Source organism: Mesitornis unicolor, unplaced genomic scaffold (assembly GCF_000695765.1).
Source record: "Mesitornis unicolor isolate BGI_N332 unplaced genomic scaffold, ASM69576v1 scaffold23478, whole genome shotgun sequence".
Lineage (NCBI taxonomy): Eukaryota > Metazoa > Chordata > Aves > Mesitornithiformes > Mesitornithidae > Mesitornis > Mesitornis unicolor.
In genome coordinates, this window is record NW_010202846.1 from 49707 (window position 1) to 71309 (window position 21603).

General features: G+C 34.5%; 1 protein-coding gene across 2 annotated transcripts in view; it reads right to left on the reverse strand.

Annotated features, from left to right (window-relative positions):
* The window catches only part of BRD1 (bromodomain containing 1), a 53253-nt gene that overhangs the window by 23585 nt on the left and 8065 nt on the right, over positions 1-21603 (reverse strand). The window contains exons 2-7 of one of the 2 annotated variants that reach the window (XM_010190539.1): positions 16675-16831; positions 10168-10299; positions 8433-8561; positions 7315-7627; positions 5977-6237; positions 2268-2372 (exon numbers count right to left, since the gene is read on the reverse strand). In XM_010190539.1, coding sequence (XP_010188841.1) covers positions 2268-2372; positions 5977-6237; positions 7315-7627; positions 8433-8561; positions 10168-10299; positions 16675-16831 — 1097 coding nt within the window. Of the gene's footprint in view, positions 1-2267; positions 2757-5976; positions 6238-7314; positions 7628-8432; positions 8562-10167; positions 10300-16674; positions 16832-21603 lie in introns of both variants that reach the window. The other variant, XM_010190538.1, reaches the window with a different exon arrangement.

Below are 21603 nucleotides of genomic sequence, written 5' to 3' on the forward strand. Positions count from 1 at the left end.
GGAAAGAGTCATGTCTGCTGAATTCTTTTGAATAAAAACACTTTTTATCAGCAGCATAAAATTAAAATTTAGTGAAAAATATCCAAATAGAAAAAAATACATTACTGTATACATCATCTAATTTATTTCTATCAGAGCATAGAAATCTGCATGAACTGATACCAGCTTGCATATGCAAAAGTAAAACAACTCGACTGATTTTAAATCTTGGAAAGCATTAGAGGTTTGTGCTGGATTCATGCTGAAATGTAGCTCAAAATAGCTGCCAATTGCAAACTGCTTAAATTAACGTGGAAACAAGTCTGAAAATAACATGAGGAACAAAATCTCCAATGTGAAAACAAAATGTTTGGTTACAAATGGAAAAAGAATCACAAGAATAAGATTTGATAAGACGACACATCTGTATGAACCCTATATGCTTAAAAAAACCTGAGTACTATGAAACAACAACTAGAAAACCTTCAGGTGAATTTTATTTGGCTAAAACATTTCATTTCACATACACAGTCTCTTCTTGAACAAAAAAGTTTAAATATAAATGGCCCATAAGTATTAGTTCTACATATATTTTATTTCTGTGCATATCTTCATTAGCTTCAGGAACAGGCACCACAATTTTTAAGTATTTTTTTAAAATTTCTTTTAACCGTTTGTATTTCATTCCTGTTACTAGCTTACACAGACTACTCAGGGGTTTTTCTTTTTGGTCAACAATTGAGTCAGATTACATGTATAATAAAAACATCCTTTCCCCAAAGAAATAATTTACAATGTTTAAGATAAAAATTTAAAGGAATTATTACTAATTCCTGGTGTGATCTAGCACAAAATGATTCACTGTGCATGTGATAAAATGCAATCTGTATAAAGGTACATAATGAAATTATCTAGACCGGTAAAATGGAATATTTTGAAACCAAAGCTTTTTTAGTAAAGATTAACTCATTTCTATCATAACACTGCCTTCACGTGATTCCTACTTCAGAACTAAAGTACCAGATCAAACCTATGTGCTCTTTCCAAGCTGTTATAAAAAGGAATGGAAACTGGGACTTTCCAAAGAAACAAAAATATAAATTAAACAACCTCCCCCACCACCACTATACCAAATCTTACTTATTGTTTTCTTATGCTAGGATTTCAGCATCAGAATAATTTTCCTCCTCACTTGATTATTAAAAAAAAAAAAAGGCAAAAAAACCAAACTAAAACAAAAATTAAACCAAAACAACCAAATAAAAAACCCTCAAACAACCCTCCTCCCCCCTGAAACCACAAAAAAACTCTACAAAAAACACAAAGCTTTGTTTCAAAATGTTCAAAATTAAATTCCTCTATCCTTCATTCAAAGGCACAAAAAAACACATGCTGCTTTCATACCTGCATATATCAACATGGCAATGAAACCCGGTAATTATTTCAAAGGTAATTTCAGAGCTATAGCCAGGGTTAGCATTAAGGAAATATATTTAAGTGACTTTCTTACGCTGCTGTTCTTGCTGAAAGAGGGTTCTGTTCAAAATTCGCCACTAAACAGAACTACAGTTTACTAAGAAAAGGCGTAATTAATGTCTTCAACTGTACGGTACCAATGTATTAACGTAACTTTTTTTCATATTCTTTAGACAAGTGTCAATAAAAGTGTAATATGACACTTAGATTCATCAACTTTATTTAAGTGCACAGACTATAGAAAAGAAACACAGGAAATGTCATTATACTTTGGGATTTTAACACTTCATAAAATACATGGGTATACAAAGCACCCTATACAAAGTAATTAGTTTTATAGTGTCAAAATATGCTTGGAGTAACACTGCAGTAAAAAGTTATACATGGAGCTTGTATTTTCCATGCTCCTCCTTATAACAGTTCCAGTTTTGGCATCATATATGAAGTTTCCATGTAATTTAACAGGGAACTTCCAAAGAAGCAGCTGATTGGCCTTTCCTATTGGTTGCAACAGAAGAAAATAGAAAGCTGCTTTAAAAATAAAAAATCACCCACTCATACATGTAAACTAAAAAACTCCACTGCTAAATGGAAAACTGTGAAAAAGTAAAACTTGGTTAACTAAGTCTAATTGTATAGGGCCAATACAAAAATGAATCTGTAGTTTTCTGAACTGAAGCTACTCAGCTATGAGGAAAAATTCTTCAAGGGCTAAAATCTGAAGATTTAACAATTACATGTATGTAAAAAAAAATCAACAGGTTTGTTAACTTCTGAGATGCATCCATTCAAATAAGCTTTGTAACATTTACCTGTATCCAAGCGCTTTACCGGGGACTCATCATCAACCTCAGAATCTCCACATGCACTCCTTGATCTTTTCCTTGGGTGCAGAAGTGTCTCCAACCTTGGAAGGACTACAGACAAAAAGGTTTTGGTCCCTAGCTGTGGAGAAGTTGGCTGGGTTTCAGTGTTCTTTGCAGACTTTTGGGGGCTTATACTTTTCGATTTGCAGAAGAGAATGGATGTACGTCTGTTTACATCAGTTGATGACTCAGCTACAGCAGAAACAGTCGACTCATTGAGATTACTGTCAAGTAAGTGTTCTGGAGTGTGTCCATTTATTTCTTTCTGAATGGAAGTGCTATATAATTCATTATCAAATTTTACTCTTTTGTAAAGCTTACTCTGCTCTGGATTGAGTTCTACTGGTTTGAGGGTTGGTGGTTCTGAATTAGTCTCCAAGTTTGAAGGAAGAGGTAATGCATCTGATGGTTCAAGTTTAGGGGGAGATTTATCTCCTGAAAAAATTATAAATAGAGTGTGATTTTTGAAAACCTGTAGTTATAAAGTCTATTATAAAACTCACTATAAATGTGCAGCCCACCAAATAAATTTGTTTGGAAACAAAGCATAACATTTTAAAAACAAACCTTGTCTAGCAACAATCTGTCCTAGTTAGTAGTTCCTACTTTTATAGTGGGAATGTAACAGGGATAGAAAAGGTAGGTGTTTATAGTTGGTGTTAAGAATTTACACCTGGATAAATACTTTTTACTTCTCATGCAGTTATGTTAGTTTCATTAACTAAAAACTAAGCAATCTAATTTTTTAAATAGAAAGTTGGGGTGGTAAATGATTATCTGTTAAATGCAATTAACACTGCCATTCAAGTAAAATTGTTGATAATATACATTTTTAACTATTTCACATTATCAATATTCACCTTACCTGCCCTAATACAAATTTTTATCATATAAGCATTAAAAAACCCAAATAAGTATCTGTAACCTGATCTACCAGAGTGATATAAAATGGGTTATAAAATTTACAAAAAGGCAAGATTTGCAAAGCTGTTTTACAGTTGTGGCTAAAAGTTTTATCTACCAAAAAGAAAGAAAAAAAACAGGGAGAGGAAAAACCCTCACCCTAAAGCCTTGCAGCTTCATTAGCCATGAGTTGTCAAACACACACTTGACAATGCAGTCTTGGTAGGAGGTATCAGAAAAACTGCCCTCTACGATTTTTAATTCCATCCCTGCCCACCTTTTTTTTTTTCTGTTAAACATGATCATATCCCAGTCAATTCCAATAAATCTATGCTTGGAAAAGACAACAGACAGAACTGTGAGTGTATAAAACTAGTTGTTCCAGTTTTTCATCGCAAGTGATGGAAAAGAAAATAAATATTCTACTGTTGCAGAATTCCCAAATACAATTAGAAGGACTTCCTAACCCGTAATTATCAACTCAAAAAGATGTTAAAACCTTCTTTCTAGCTTCCACAATAATATTTTAAAATATAAATTAGTAAGAAGATGCTGCTTATTCTAGAGTAACTGTATGAGATTAATGTAGTATTTATATCACATCACATGAAAGTTTAAACTATAGTTAATTTTTCTATGCCACCTGTAAAAGATGCAAAGGTTTAAGCCTTGTATCTGTAGTGGATTAAATATTATCTCTACATTGTTTTGGCTTTGGCTCAGCAATGCTTACTTGGTAATCAATGATTTCTAACCACAGAAAAATCTTTGTCCCAATGTTTGAGGTTTAATAAAACAATAGCAGACTGCATATTAAAATATATTGTTAAAATAAAGTGTGACTATGCTCACATCCTCTGATGGCATACAAGTATTAGAACTGATTCATAATATTTCAGCAATACATTTAGAATGAAATTTACAGTCAGATAAGCACATTTAAAGTACCACCAATTGAAAAAGCCTGTAGTTTAGAATGTCCAAGGTGACTGCTCTTTGTGAACAAATTCTGATTGTCTTAAAATTAGAAAATATTCACAAAAAGATGTAAGCTCAGAAAAATACTTGAGAACTATTTAAACGCTAAAACCTAAATTTCACAGGTTACTCTGGTACCATATTTTTCACATGACCAGAAACTGAAAACAGAATTGCAAGGGGGCAATTCACAGCTCTTCTAAAGTCAGCTCCTGTAGAGATTCTGGGCACAGGATTCTACTACTTTCCTCATCTTTCTTTTTGGCAATTTGTTTTCTTTCTTCCTCTAAGTACTTTCCATTTCAGAACTGAAATTTGAGCTAATGACTACTACTCTTCACTAGATCAGAACTGTAACAACACAGAGCCAGTCAACTCTGGATCATGCTCTTCATTATGCCTTTTCTTTAAAAAAAAAAAGTATACTGTAAATGTAAGAAAACAGCTACTGCTCACTTTTGGGCTATTTTTTGCACAACACCTGCAGTTAAAAGCTGTCACAAAAATGTTAAGCTACAAGTAAAAAAAAAAAAGTTTATTCATTATCTGCCAGAAACTAAATTCCTACAGAACTATATTCAGTAGCACCATCACTTGAAGATTAAAAATTTTTTTAAAAAATCATTAAGCATTTTAAGACTACTCAATGGTCTCAGAACAAACATGCTAATTCACACATACTTTTTCTACTATTGTCATTCAAATCTCAAGCAAGTTTTAAGTTTGAAAAGCATTTCCTTAGTCACACTAAGATTTAAACACCAAATTGCTGTTTGAATGGCAGTTAAGGACAGTCATTTAATTGACTTCACCTTTCAAAAATTTTGATAGCATCAAGCTGCACCAGAAACAGGCTGTTGTATTTATCACCATGCCTCCACTTTCCCTTGAGCTCTTTCCTCCTCCAATTCAGTGTACTTACTCAAAATGAAACGTCTCTAATTCTCCTGAAGAAAAATAGGTTAGCTTTTTACAGAAGAGCTGACTGTGAAACAAACCCAATACTTTTTTATTTTCCAAGAGACTAGATTTTCTTCGTATCATTTAAAAATGAGAAGACCTCAGTAACTGATTTAAAAGCTAAAAAAGGAAACATAATATTCAATAAATAATAATAAAGTGCAATATAGTCTTCCTACTATATTGCTCTAACTGAAATCAATGGGAGTTAGCCGAAGTAGATGGCAGTTCAGAAACCAATGTTTTGAGGAGGAAGAGAAGCGCAAGGGGAAGCGCTGGTTGGATACAGCTGACTTGATTCTACATCATGAAGTTTGTTAAGTTCTATCAATAGTTACCTTTATTAAAAACAAAACCAAAAACAATCCAAACCTGCCCTCCACCCTTCCCAGAGCCTGGAGCAGAGAATAAAAAAAGCTACAAAAGACAGTACAACGGCCAGTTTTCAGCACCACTGACCTAGGCTCACATGTTCCTAAATACATATTTTGGCATTTAAGTGTATTTCTAAAAGTACAGTGCGATTTTCCACTAGAGCATTTCCAATTCGTTTCTGTATGAGAACATTTGTACTTTCATTTCTTAGCACCTAAACCTTTAAAAAGCCTTGCTACTGTTAAAAATAACGGAGGGATGTTTTTTTAAAAAAGATCATTCTCATATTCTTAAACCATCTGCTGTGATTAAGTGGCTATTTGTCCATTTAAAAATTAAACATAATATTCACTTTCTACAGTTTTTAATTCACATGATTAAAGCACCTGACTGAAGAGGTTCAGAACAGTACTGATTTAAATATAGTTTACAATCTTACCTTCTTCTTCTCCATCTTGTTCTAATGCTGCAGTTTCTTCTTCAAAACTTCCAATACCTGATTCTATTTGAGGAGCTTGGTTGTGCTGCTGACTTAGTTTGTTGCGAATAATGCTGATTTCTTTCTTTAACAGCTTTGCTCTTTTGCTCCTTGACCCACTAGATTTCATTGCACAAGTGAGATCAAGTTTTTCTAGCAACTCTCTCAGCTGTTCTTCCAAGGACATGTGTGCTCTATTTGCAGGATTCAGTAACCTATCCACTGAAGTCAAAATATGTATAGTTGAAAATATGTTAGTATTTCCCAGAATATTTTCCAGAATAATCATCATAGAATCATAGAATGGTTTGGGTTGGAAGGAACCTTAAAGATCATCCAGTCCAACCTCCTGCCATGGGCAGGGACACCTCCGACGGGACCAGGTTGCTCAAAGCCTTGTCCAACCTGGCCTTGAACACTTCCAGGTAGAGGGTATCCAGAGCTCCTCTGGGCAACCTGTGCCAGTGTCTCACCACCCTTATAGTAATGAATTTCTTCCTAATATCTGAAACTACCCTCTTCAGTTTAAAATAATAATATCATATTATTAAAAGAATAATATCAACAGGAGGGAAAAAATAATAAAATTCACTTGCCAGAATTAAAAATGTCATCAAAAAGCTACTTAGATTACAGTCTTATTAGCTTCACCATAACCAGTGAAGAAATGTTGAAACGAATCCCTACTATGTAATTACTATTCCTCTTGATCAGCATTTTGCTCAAGAAAATTAAACAGTAAAGTAAAAAATTAAAAGGTCAGAAGGAAGACATAATTAATCCTTCTCACTCTAATAGATTATTTCCTTCTTATGAAAGAGAAGGACAAGATTATTATTATAAAATAAACATGTTAATTATTCTCCTTTACTGCCAAAACCTCAGAAAACTTGTAGGTATGTCAGATGAAGTAATTTTAACTCCTAGAATTACAAATGTGTTAATTCAGTAGCTATTTAAGACTGTGCTTAAGTTTATGCACATTGGTAGTCGTTTTCCATGAATTACAAGCATATACAATCATGTCAGAGAAAGCACTTAATTTTAAAATTCTTTTTCACATATCTTGCTAAAGTAGGCTCTAGCACTGTCAAAATCAGAATCTGCATAACACGGTTTTCTAACAGACATAATAGAACAGAAATACTTGAATCTTTCAATCAATGTTTTTAAGAGGGGTGGAATGGGGAGGAAATCTAGTCAGTAAACTGACAGCAACAATCTTAAACACCTGTATGCAATGTACACACTGTGTAATGAAAAGTGCAACTCTTAAAAAATAATCCAGAAACATCTTACCATCTTCCCAAGAGAAAGGCTGGGGTGACTCAAGCTTGGGCCGTTCAGGTAAGTGCATTCCAGTTTCATTATTATAACCGATTCCTTCAGCATCTCGCCTAGCTTGCCTGAGAACTACACCTCCTTGATCTCTTAACCGCACTGCAGCTCTATAGAATATTGTGTCTTTTGCATTGTATTTCATACAGTTATCTACGATAAGATTGAAGTCTTCTTCAAACTCACTGAGGTTTCTATAGCCTTGAGCATCTAATCGTTTTCGCATGGTAGAGAAATCCATAGGATGCTTAATATGATCCAAATAGTCTGGAACCTTTGAATAAATATTTAAAACATGAATGGGCAAAATTATCTTATTACAGACAAAACAATATTAGCTATTAACCAATCCACATTTTCTAATATACTGTGTAACACCTCAAATCAAGAACTGAAGTGTTGCTTAGAATTGCACATCTTGATACTGCAAACATTTGCACACCAACAGAAGTTTACGTATTACAAAATTCTGCACCTTAGGTAACAAGTTGGAGCTCTACTAACAGATGCCAAAACGATGTTTTCAGAATTCTGTGTTTTTATAGATATTATACATGCATTTATGCATACACATACATACAAATGTACATATTTATACATATGTACAGATATGTATAATATACACATGTACGTGTTATACACACGTGTATGTAGTATACAATTTATACATGCTATTTATGCACATGTATAAATGTGTTGTATAAGTATGCACACATACACATGTACGCTTCAAGTTTATTTGGTTTCCCACTGAATGAAACGAATTTCACCTGCAAGTAAGAATATGGTATTCACATTTCAAGTTTTAAGACACCCTTTGAATTTGCTTTATCAAATAATCTTATTGCAAAAGATCAGTATGTAGCTGTGTTATTCTGTACAAGTACCTCCCAGGAAGTATTTTGGTATATAAGCATAAATAGACTTTCAGAGCAGTAAGTCATAACTCACTACGTAAATTATCAGAATTGAGATTAAAAGGTAACACTGCTCCCAACTCTGCAAGCAATGATTTGTTTCTTGTATTTAAGTCCCACCAAGTCATACCTAAACATAAGGAAATACAGTTTAAAACATACCTCTTTAAGGTTCACTGGCTGAGCAAATATACGAGCGGAATCCTTTTCCTGCAGCTGATCCAGAACTGATCTCAGAAGTACAGTGAATGGAGTAAGCTGAAGTTCCATAGCAACCTGCTCAATTTTGACCTAAAGAAGTAATAATTATCCAACTGAGCATTTTTTTTCATTAAGGTATTGTTTAAAAGTTGTTTTTCAGCAACAGTAAACTACTTAAGGTATGAAACACAATATAAATACACTAAGTAAATCAGTTCGGTGCTACTTTGAATATCATAAGTTGACATTTGTCTGACGTACATTTTCAGCTGAAGACTTTATAAGAAAAAAATAATTTTCCTCTCTTCACTAGAGACTCAAATAAAACTCAAATTAGTAATTTATCTACAAATGAATTTTGTTCCATTGTTAACTGCATTTCTTATATTAGACAAGATGTTACACAACAGCTTCATATTTTGCCAACAATGAGGGAATAAGAACAAGAATTTTAAAATAACATGTTTAAATTCAAATTTCAGTTGTAGTGTCACGTTCAAAGGGTAAAAAGAGAATCTGATGAACATTTACAGGCTACACAAGTCCAAAACAATGTTCTATGTAAATTCCAAGAAACTAATTTAAAAAACAAGAACCGACAGTATCTTCAAATACTTGACCATCCTTCAGAATTTTCATTATTTTTGGAAATATTACAGCTCCTCTATAGTTTAATTTTCAGGACATTTAAAGTTATCATCACTGAAACAGTCTTGTTATGGCACAAACAGATTTTTAATGATGCATTAATGGTGTGTATACATGTAAACCAAACAAGTAAACAAAGCATATGCACACAAACACATACATAATACATGTGTATAAATAGTAATAAATAATATATGTGTATAGCAAATGATATATGACTGTACAGGAATGATGTTCCAGAAAGCGCTCAACAATTACAAACTGTATTAGCTTGCATAGTCACAGCTTGTAAAAAGTAAAAATGGAATGGTGTTTTTATAAGGACAAACACTGTACTGCAAAGTACAAACATTTTGCTTTCACAGATTTTATATTAAATGTTATCTTTCTGCGTTATCGCTTTCTCGAGTGTCTTCTACCAGAAATGTTAACTCTAGAATGTCATAGGACTTAGACACAGCTTTTTTTATTCTTTTTTTTTTTTTTTTCCTGACAGAAGAATAAAAGTGCCGCTGGATTTAGGCACATGTACTGGGAAAACCTGAAGAGATCACATTTTCTACAATTCTTCAGAAACCAATTGTTTTTGCAAGTCTAACAGAATGGCTTTTTAAGTAACTTCTCTACACCAATGCACGTAGCACAGGAAACAAACAGGAGGAGTTGGAAGCCACTGCGCTGCTAGAAAAACATCCTAGGAAGGGTATAGTGGCACTGCCTGGTTGTGTAAGGATGGGGTCAGGAAGGTCAAGGCATGGCTGGAACTGAACTTGACAAAGGACAAAAGTCTGGTATGTCAGCCAGCAAGGGGGGACCTTTAAAGGGACCTTTAAAGGTCCCTTCCGACCCAAATCACTCTATGATTCTATAATAATTTTATATATTGTAAAGTTTGTGTGAGTGAATACATGCACTTATGTTTCTTGATGCTACATGAGGATTAAAAGATAAGCACTGCAGTCTTTCTATTGCAAAAATTGTGTGTGAGAATACATAAACTATCTTTCCTCAGAAAAGTTTCATCAGACTAAAAACGGACTCCATTTACCTGTTCTCTTTTCAATTTTTCACGCTTACGTATAAGTTCAATCAACAAACGAGCTCTTTCAAGATCATGACGCAGCCTTTGCCAGTACTTCAATTTTTCTTTTAAGGCTTGCATTTCTTCATCATCTTCTCTCTAAGAAAATAATCAAAAGGCTTTCATGAAATGAAACTACATTGCTAACCTAACATATTCATAGGAAAGGAGAATCTGCTGTCTTACAGTTACGACATTTGGTCAAAGCTTCATACTGTAACAACAAACTACACCCAAATCTCTGGTCAGGGTAAGTTCTAGAGTTTCTCTAATGTATAACTGAAAACAAAATCTATAAACTGGAAAGCAATCCTATGGTGAAGGCTATTTAATCAGAAAAGTCAATACAGCAAATAGCAACCTAGCAGTATTATAAGCTGCAAAGTAAGATTCAGTATTTTCCTATCAAAATCACAGCCAGGTGAACATCATCAGCTTCTTCAGAAACTCATCTGGTATAAACAAATTCTTCTTGTGCCCAACAAAGTCCACCTCTCCCACACCCAGCAGAATTAGGATACACTTGTAACAGCAGAAAACTATTATGACTTCTGAAAAAGTAAAAATTAAAAGCAATTCATTAAAAAATACAGTAACTTCACATGGTACTGCAAACAGGCAATGCAGCCTTTCAGTGAATGGATAAAAGAATTTAATTCACACTTTTAGAAAGAAGTAGTGTTTAAACACTTGCACTGTATTCCGTTCAGCCTTTCTTTGTTTGCTTTTACTATTTTTCCTAAGAAAAATAAGGATATTGGAATATTACCTATAGTATTCAAACAGCATTGGCAATTCACCAGAAACAAGGCCATAAAAAAGTAGAAGTCCTGATATTAGCAGTAAGTACATAAAAGAAACACTTGCTTTGGAAAATTAGAAATGAATATTTTTATAAAAGAATCTCAGAAAGATATTCAAAGCTTTGTACGCTTGCCTGTAACTAGCGTAATGCAGTACACACTCAATAATTAATCATCATGTTGATTTTTTTCTTAAAAACTAAAACAAACAATAAATGCCATGAGTTGCAAATAAAATGGAAGACAGGGCAAAAAAGAAAACTGGCTAAGCAGAGGAACAAAAGCCAGCTTTATAAAAATTGTTACACTCAATGCAAAAACCTCCTTAACAGAAGGATAATTTAGAAATATCACTGGTCCTGTAAAGGAAGCCTGTGCAATTTTTCAGGCAGAAGGTTCTAAAAATAGAATTGCAAAAAAACAGTAGTATAAGAAAAGGATTTGTGAGTGCTATGATTCTACGATTTGCATTGCATTTTATTACTTTATACACTTTAACTTAAAGGACCTGTAGAAACTATGCAGTTAGTGTTATTCAAATGTCCGACTTCACTGAAGCTGAAAAATACTTAACTATCTCCGTATTACAATATAGCAAACTGGAAACAACAGTTTGTTCCTCTTTAAAAAAACCCAAGCATACACACACACACAAATAGACTGAAAAATTGCAGGTAGAAACTTCTAGATCCCTTCCCTAATGACTATTACTACTGACAGTTAAAATTTCTTTTAAGGAGTTAAGTCTTGACTTAGACACATAATAATTTAACTGCTGAGGGTCAGAATAGTTCAAAGCAAATTCTGACATAACAAGTATGCACATTTTCAGTTCCTTTAAATTCTCAGAAACTCACTGAATTATAATGTCTGCATTGCCACTAACTGCTGTTCTCCTACAGTTTGGCTACAGATCCCGTGTGTGAAAAAGACAACCGTTACTGACATAGCTATATGGTTTTTTGGGGGGGAGGGGGTTTCATAGTTTTACTGTTTTTCAGGACCAAAATTAAGCCATGGCTATTGCCAAAAGTGGAAGGCTTGTCCTCCCTTTCCTTGCAGCCATTTGGAGTCTGCTCTTTTGCCTGATATAATTGTACAGTTCATGAAACTGGGGAACTGACCCTGCTGAAAGCTAAGTCAACAAAACCACACTAGATTTAGGATGGGTCAGGAAACTTAAATACAGCAACAGCAAAAAAAACTGTTACTTTGTTACATCAAGACTTGGGGTAGTTCACTAGGAACTTAAATATCTGGCTAAATCTGAAGATGCAGTTGCACTTTAAAAGAAGGAAAAAAAAAAGCAGCAAAGACTGTTCTTTCAGTTGAATCAGTTTGACCAATTTCATTGCAGAAAAGAGGCAGGTAGGGTAAATCTGCAGATGTGACCCAAAGTATCAAGAGCACCTTGTTTGTGCTTTTTTGTTCATGCATACACTCCCTTCTTGAATGTCACTCCAGCTTGGGGATTAATACCAAGTCTCCAATTTTTTGACACTTCTGTGCAAAGTAATGTTGGCAGGCACAATTATAATAGCCAAGTTAAACACCCTTTATCCTAACTTACTTATTTACCTGATATATAACATGTACCTTTATTAGATTAAAGATCCAGGCGAGCTGAAAAGAGCAGGATGCACTGGTTCCAACATCTAACTAGTGAAAACTTGGATAAAAAGAGTTCCTTTCAAAATTTTTAGTTTTCAAAAGCTTTCTGATGAGGAAAGTTTCTATTAACTTCCTGGTAAAGAGTTCTTCTTCCAAAATGTTCTATCTTTGACAAAGCCAGAAAGTTTTTTCTGGCTGATGACACAAGAAAAATTTAGAAAGAAACTCCATGGTATTTTCTGATGGACTCAGTTCTCGCTGAACACTAAACATTATCTAGAAAAGCTAAACCTGACACATTTATTAATACTAAGTGAAGAGTGAAACACTTCTAAATGTACACATAGAACATGCATCTACTGAGAACTGGTCTCCAGCTCCAACTCCCACCATGCATATGTTACCAGTCTCTGCATTCTGGCAGGACCACTGTCAGTGTGCCAACAGATCCCTCCTTTTGCTGGATGTGAACACCTGGGGACAGCCTCACACCACAGAGGGACTGTAACTTAATATGAGCCAAACAAAAACAGAACTACAGTGATGAAACTGGAACTTGATCAATACAATTAGTTTTATTAAGACCCTCTGCTGGCACTTGTGTTCTAATCTGTCAAAACCATTTTGTGGCTGCAACTTGTGTTCTTACTGAAATCTTCAGTGCAGACATGACCTTAATCCCTAGCACATTTGACTTTGTTTCTCCAAAGAGTGGTTTTAAACCAGCCTCACTGCAGCAGCAAAAAGCTACTACAATTTAATTTCACACTTTACTTTTATTCAAGCATTCTTTACATATAGAAAAAAAACCAAACCCTAAAATAATGTGGATGTAAATTTCTTAGAGTATTTCCAATACCTTTCCTGAATTTCTAGGTGGCGAGAGAAGTGACAGTACAAACCATTCTTTCTGCGGGTTTCCTGTTCTGCAGAAGGCGAGGCAGTATATAAGTCAAGATCTTTCTGCCTGGTTTTGAACTGTTAGTTGATGTGACGTCACCTTCAAAAACCATACCATAACTGAGCTCTGAAATACGTTCATTAGGAACTAATTCTAAATCACAGAATGCTTCCCCCCTGCCAAATTTGTTCTAATAAAGAAATGTTACAGATGTATCAAAATCATCTTCTACTAGGCACTCTGAAACCATTTTCAGGGTATTGGTTCCCCATCTTAACATTTCTTTCCAGTTCAAATAACAATAATTTTAAAAAAAAAAAACAAAAAAAACCCCCAAAAACTACCACCCCTGAATCTGTATTACATCAGTGTTTATGTTCCTTTGATTGACTGAAAACCTATTTAGGTTTGTCCTCTCACATATAATAAGGTAAAAATAATTTTCCCCGAAATTAACAAAATCACCATCTGCTTCTCAAAATTCAGAGGCATTCTCACAACATCTATGACATATCTGTTTATTAAAGTCTTCATTATGGTTTGGCTTATACTTGGAGTAACAAAGATGACTATTGCATTAAATGCTTTGCAGTTATGACTACTTCAATAGGTATTATGAATACATAATGAAGATGCTATGGGGAGGACAATGTCATACGCAGGACACTTACTACTCACTGAAAAGCACTACCTACACATTTTTCATCAACAGAATCATTTAATGCTCAGCTTTGCTTTTAAACTTGCTGCTTTTTTTCAAAAGAAAGTTAATCTCAAAAATGCCCCAATTTTTAATAAATCAATGTAGTTTCCAATTAATTTAGAAAATATTTTCATTATTTTCTTACTTAAGAATAGTGCATAGTTCTAAAAATAGAAGACAAAAGAAAGAAACAGTGCTTGTACAGGACAGCAAACAGACAAAGGAATTTTAAACAACTCCTATCTAAGGCTTATTTTATTATAAAAAATAAATTATAAGAATAATTTTATTTTAGTAGTTACTATTTAAACAATTAGAAATGTTGCAGTCTCATTATGTCACCTCAGAAAAAAGGAAAAGTCCTTCCCAACTAGCAAGTACAATATTTTTCAGACACTATAGCCTAGGTCCATACTGCCAAAAGGGCCAGACATTTGTGCTTGATTTCATTATCTTAAGGACTTGAGTTAATTTTAAAAAAAGAGTCTACTATCTGAATAAATTAATTTCAGCTATTATTAGGTAACTGCCAGGCACCACTCTTCAGAATAGAAACCTCTCATACAGAATTAAAAGATTATTCAGAGATTAAAACTTACAACTCCAAAAATAGTATTAAAATGGAATAATATAGAAGCAATGAAAGAAGGATAAACAAGTGAACAATTTATATTCAAAGTTATTTTCACTTAAAAGGAATTTGAGCATGTCGGCTATAAGGAAAGGCTGAGGTAGCTGGGACTGTTTAGCCTGGAGAAGAGATGGCTCAGGGGAGGAATCTCATCAATGCGTACAAATCCCTGAAGGAAGAACGCAAAGAAGGCAGAGAGCCAGGCTCTACTCAGTGGTGCGCAGTGACAGCACCAGAGGCAATGGACACAAAGCGAAAAAACAGGAAAGTCCCTCTGAACATTAGAAAACACTTTTTTTCCCCTAAAACATAAAACACATTTTTTTTTTTTTTTTTTTTTTTTTACTTTGAGGGTGACTGAGCAATGGCACAGGTTGCCCAAGGAGGCTGTGGAGTCTCCATCCTTGGAGATATTCAAAGGCAGTCTAGACGTGGTTCTGGGCAACTGGCTCTAGGTGGCCCTGCCTGAGCAGTGAGGCTGGACCAGATGACCTCCAGAGGTCTTTTCCAACCTCAGCTGTTCTGGAAATTATCAACTAGTTTTTTTTTCATTAAAAGCTAAGAAAAGAAACACACACAGAAAAGACAGGTCAAGTAATTTGGAAACAGTGTTGACCATGGCATTTTTATGACTACATCAATTAATGACTTAATCAGCAAATAGCAGCATAATTCAAACAAAAATAATGTATTTAAGCTTTAAAAGGAAAAGAAAATCTCAATTTAATACAAGTAAATGATTATAAAATGCATTCTTAAGTTCTAGAGGCTATTTTACAGGAACAATTCCACTGGAAGTCAAACACCTGGAGAAAGGAAAAAAACCAGCCAACTACGTTTTCGGTTCAATTATAAAAGGTAACAGGGATGCAGTAAGAATTTCCACATCGTGATGCTTCACAGCATTTCAAGGTCTACACACATGGATCCATACACAGAATTCAGAGAAGAAGTTTTAATTATTTTCTACACCACCCAGTGACTTGAAGCCAAAACAATGAAAAAATTGCCAAAATCTCTACTGTCACTCAAGAGCTGTAAATATTACAAAAATGGGAAGCAGTGTTCGTATTACAAAAATGGGAAGCAGAAAAGTATGGCTTCCTGAATCTGATACACATCTGGAGTGACTGCTTTTCTGTTTTTTCAGCGATTCTGACTGGTAAATGTGTGCAACTGTAATCAGCCTAGATGTATTTTAGATTGGACGGGTTTTACTTCAACAAAATATTAGCATAAATTTACTTTTATCTACAATTCTCACATAACTACATAAAAAGAGAAACAAAGTTGAAATAAGTCTTCGAAATTCATCAACAATTTGGTCTTTTGTTTTGTTATTATCCAACAAAGTGGGTAATAAGGACAGGAATTTGAAAACTGTAAACTAGCATGTCTAACACTTACTCTGTAAAAATGCCTTTTTTTCTCAGCTATAAGTGTCAAAGATTACATTTGCATTGCATTTTTTTATGAATTTAAAATAAATTTTAATTTATTTTACTAAGAGCATGAATTCTAAAAAGACACAATACTAGCTAATGAACAATGGTATTAGGATAGTTTTGGTGACAGTAAGTTTGTGAATTAAGTAAAACAAAACTCACACAAATTTTTTTTCCCCCGTATCTCACAACTCAAAAAGGATTAGAAAATGCTCAATTTCCAATATAGGTCACATTACTTAAAAACAAGGTAAAAGATGTACTCAGTGCTGAATAAGAGAAAGATTTTTATTCCATGCTATCTCTTCTGATTGATTTTGTACTCTATAAAATAGAGATTTTTCTGATTTCTTCTTAAAAGTAAAAAGTGGGTCACATACCTGTTGTGTGTTTCTTTGTGACTGTAAACTGGACTGCAGCCTTCTCAACAGAGGAACACCATTCCTAGACAGCCTTTTAAGCAACCAGTAACTGTGTACTCGTTCAACAAACTGCTTCTTCCGCTGAATGGCCACCTGATTCATAATCTTATTTAATCTAAAATATGGAAAAACTGATATTGTATTTTTCACAGCAAAGCATAAAACATATTTGTCTATGGAAGTTAAACATCAAATATATATGAATGTGGAATGTAACAACAGCAGTGAACACCATATTACTAATTTCTTTCACTGACAACTCTTTTGGTACAATTATTTCTGAGCACTGGGTTACAATCAAACATAGCTGCTTGAAACCCTAGTTTCTACCAAATACCTTAAGGTACTTTATAAAGCTGAATGACATCAGTTTTTCATCTCAACAGCAATCCCAGATTAGGGCTGAGAATAAAGCTGTGTGTGCATTTTAGAATAATTTTCCTACTGAAAATAAAATAAAAAATGAAGCCCTAAATCCCTACAAAAGTTTTGAGATAATTTGTTGCCATCTTCACCCAGAATTAGTAGTTCATTTTAAAGACAATGTATCTTCAAACTTTTTACATAAAAACATGCAACAAAAATCTTGTATTACTCATCTACTAATATTACAATTATGGTAAATAAAGAGAACAAAAAAAATGTAACAGAACACATTATTTTACCCCATACATACGATGAAAATATTCACACAAAAAAGATGTGAGAGCAATACAAACAGTTAAGCAAAAAGTCTTGAGAAATAAATAATTATAACAGATGCAAATGCTCTTTACATACACTTTGTTTACAAATACTCTAGGAAAGTGCTACATGAACATCACATGCAACAAACTTGGCTACCGTTTTCTAAATAATGACATATTAAAATGTCCAAGTATCACACAGGACACTAACCTCTCAAAAATTACATCCAAGAAAAATTTTGTCTGAAACAGATCTTCAACTCTCTGTGCTTATAGTATCTTGAAATCATGGCAAAAATGGTTTTTTTTAAAAGTTGATGGCTGTAAAGGGAAAAGGTTTTGTCTTTGTATTTTATTGCAGGGATTTATCACTGGTGGCAGCCCTTGCAAAAAGAACAAAACATGCCCCAAGGCACCAACCACTTGTATTGTTAGGGGCATTGTTCACTAGTTTGGGGGCAGGTGCAAGTTGGAGAGAGAAAAATGGTTTTCCCTGAGCTAGACACAAAACAGAGTTACAGAAAGGATAACAACAATGAAAAGAAACCTGTTAATTCTTCACTCAGCACATTACTACACACAGAAAAAATCTACAATGGCTAGTAGTAAGTGTATTAGTGATTCGCCAACAAAATTTAATATCGAAATAGGCAAAATTAAATTCAAGAAGTACCTGATTTGTAGACCACTACCATGAGATTTAAATAAAAATCAGGAACATATGCACATATCAGTATTTCCCTGCTTTTTCCCTTCTAATACTTGGTATAAAGCAGTTTCTCAGGTAAGTGGTAAAAGAAAAGCAGTCAAACACCTAAATAAAATGCAAAGCTTTAAAAAAACCTTGGTTAAAAGGATTTTTAATAACAGCTGGGAAACAAGAATTACATTTTTCGGACAGACATACAAGTGAGTCTACCCTGAGTTCACCAAAGGTCACGTATACCTGGTTGTTTTTTCTGGGCGGCATAGAAGGTAAGGTGAAATAGGTCTACTCAGTCCTACGCTACCTGTAGCTAGAGAGCTTTCAGTCATCACAGGGTAAAGGCAGAGCAAACACAGATTTTCTTTAAAATACAGTGCTAATGTGTCCTTCGGTTCTTCAGTGACATTGCTTTTTAATGAATAACTAAGACAGTCAGGTATTCTTGAAAAAATTTAGCTTAACTTAAAGCTTAGAAAGTCTGCAGATGGACTTAGGACTGCCTTTTAAGTCTTTCACTAAAGGGCAGAGGCAGGCTCCACGAAGTCTTACACAATGCAGAACAGGCCTCGATGTGACCATATTAAACTTAAACACAACATAATTACAATTAATAATATTATTCAATCACAATCAAATAATTACTTCCACACTTCTTGAAAAGAGCAAAACTTACCAAATTGAGTAAAAAAAAAAAAAGCAAAAAAAAAGCAGAGCCCAATATGTATCTCTTTGGAAAGATCAGAGAATCGTAACTTAACATGAAGAAAGGTGCTTTGGCTCCATGCCCATCAGATGTGGCAAGACTAAGCAAACTTCTTCAATTACGGCTTTAAGTATATTTGCCCATTCACAAAACAAACCATACTATTCATAGATAATTATAATAGTCAAGTGCTAGAATAAGCTTAGGAAAGATGTTCACAGAAGATATTCTCCAACTTTCAAAACACAAATAAACAGAAGGCAATTTAAAGTGCAGAGACTACCTAACAAGGGGTAGGAATCTACCTCTCTCTGCCTTCCCTCCAAATAAAAATAAACAAATACTGGCTGTTCATATTTCATTTAGACACCAGACTTTGGTAGTGGCAATATACCATCAATCCATTTCTCAAAATACAGAGGTCAGAGGTTCTTCACATGGCAGATATCTACAGAGCCTCTACACCATCATCTTACTGATATAATGAGGATATTACAACTGCTGTTAGACTCTAGGAACCCACTAACGATAGCACAGTTCTTTGATTATCTTTTTTGCTTAGTCAGATACTTCCAGGTAGACTTTCACTGTCTGAAATGCTTAAATTTCAACAGACAATACAACCATTTAGAGGAAATAAGACAAGAGTCATTCACTGCGGTAGAATCCTAAAAGTAGCCCAGACCAGGTACTGCTTTCAAAGCTCCCACCCTTGAAAGCACTACCATATTGGGAAAGAGGTTCTCACTCAAAGATACATTCAGCTGCAGCGAAGCTCAACATAAGCATAAAATAAAGCACATAGGTATGCACCAGTGGTGAGCAAGTTTTTTTCTGCTACCTAAGCTTTAACTAAATCAGTAAATACTGAAACTAAATTTTCAAACTAGAATTTCAAAATTTTTTGAGGTCTTAAAGGAGCTCACTGCACATTCCACTTCCTTTTTTTCAATAAAGAGACGTACTTTAAAAAAATTTGTGAAGAGTAAAAGAAAGCTATATATTTGAGGCAGGTAAGGGAGTGCTGTTTGAAGAGTTTATAGTTTTGCAATCCAGGATCTGACTTGCACAAGACAGGATTAACTGCTACACTACACTAACAAATCCCCCACGCAGAGGAAAGGCTTACAGAACTTAGGTCACCTCCCAGAACTATACAAAACACCTCAGCAAAAACATAAAATTCGTTGATAAGTAATCAATCCACCCTAGAACTTTGTCCACATATAAGAATATCAGGAAAGAACAGCTTTTCGTAGTTTTATTTTCTAAGGGCAAGTCAGGCATAGTAAGTACTGGGAGAAAAAAACAAACAAACATATATTTAAAATGCACTTTAAACACAAGTGTATCAATTGAACTTGTGCCTTCTCTTCAGAAAAAGAAGACTGCAAGGAGCAATCTCATTACTTAATATTTTTCATCTCTCTCTTAAGATTGCCAAATAAGTGCAAGACTACTACTGAAGACAGCTCATGAAGAGAATTACTGTCTTCCCTATCACAACTGACTTCAGATATGCCATGGGAAAAAAAGCCAAAACAAAACCACAACTACAGCAACCACAGAAAGAAAGCAGGGAGACTAGAAGTGTTCTTCGGTAATTTGTTAAAACAAAATGCCCAAGATAAGTGCTCAACACTTTTCTCTCAAAACATTTAAAGAATTAACACAATTAAGGTCGACCCAGAGCAACACAGTTCTTATACTGTAAGTTGCTGAACGCTGAACCACTGTTCTCAGGCCTTAAGAACAACTCAGTGTAGCTCACAGTATGTTGTTTTTCCCCTCAACTTAGCAGCTATTTAAAATAAAGTACACTGAAAGAAGAATTTGAAAATTCTTAAAAAGGTAGTGGTGTTCCCATGAAAATCAGTAGCTGCCATCATGTAACTGGTCCCACAGAAGAAGCATTAGGTTTCAAGACTATGACCACCGCAGACTTCTGATGTTTTGGCACCACCAGTCATACTCCTTCCTGTTTTTTCCCTTTTTTTTTTTTTGGGCTACTTTCCAAGACTACACAGATGTCAAAACATTTTTCAAAACTGTTTTATTTGTGCCTCTGGCAACTGAGAATGCCAGCATCACTTCCCTTCCCCAGCTCCACTGTGACATGCTACAAACATGATAAGAGAGATATCATACAATTCCCTGTTTGACTTTAAAAGGGGAAAGGTCTCTTTTTCAACTAAAGCTTTCAAACAGTATCTGCAGTTCCCAGCCTGAAACCACAGTTCAGGTTAAGTGGTATTATGGCATTAAAAATACACTGCATTTACAAAAGCATCAGAAGGATGAGGAGATGAAAGTGGTTTGTTCTGAAAGGGTAAGACAGACTCAAATAATTTACTTTAAAATGTAAGTTACCATACAACAGCTTTCACGAGACAGTGTCATTTATCAGTTGATCTATACTAACCCTGTCCTCACACAGAGACATTTGATGGATAATCTACCCTGCAAAGGGTGATGCTCTTAATGTACTGGTCAGAGCATTCAGAGAAAGCTGAGTGTTACTCAGTCCTGTTGTTTCCCCATCTTTTAGATAAATGCATAAAATATTTTGTCAACCTAAGACATGCGCTTTTGTCATATTAGCAATTTCACAGCTTCCTTCTTCCTACTCACGACTCCCTTCCTCCCCCAGTTCTGGCTACATGTCACTGTGGCAACTACAGCAACTGGTACAAAGTTAAAACTGTACTTATGGTGAGTAACCACGTGGCAGTTTAATGTAAGAAAGCCAACGACAGATAATCAGCCACTTTTCTATTAAACATCACTAACCA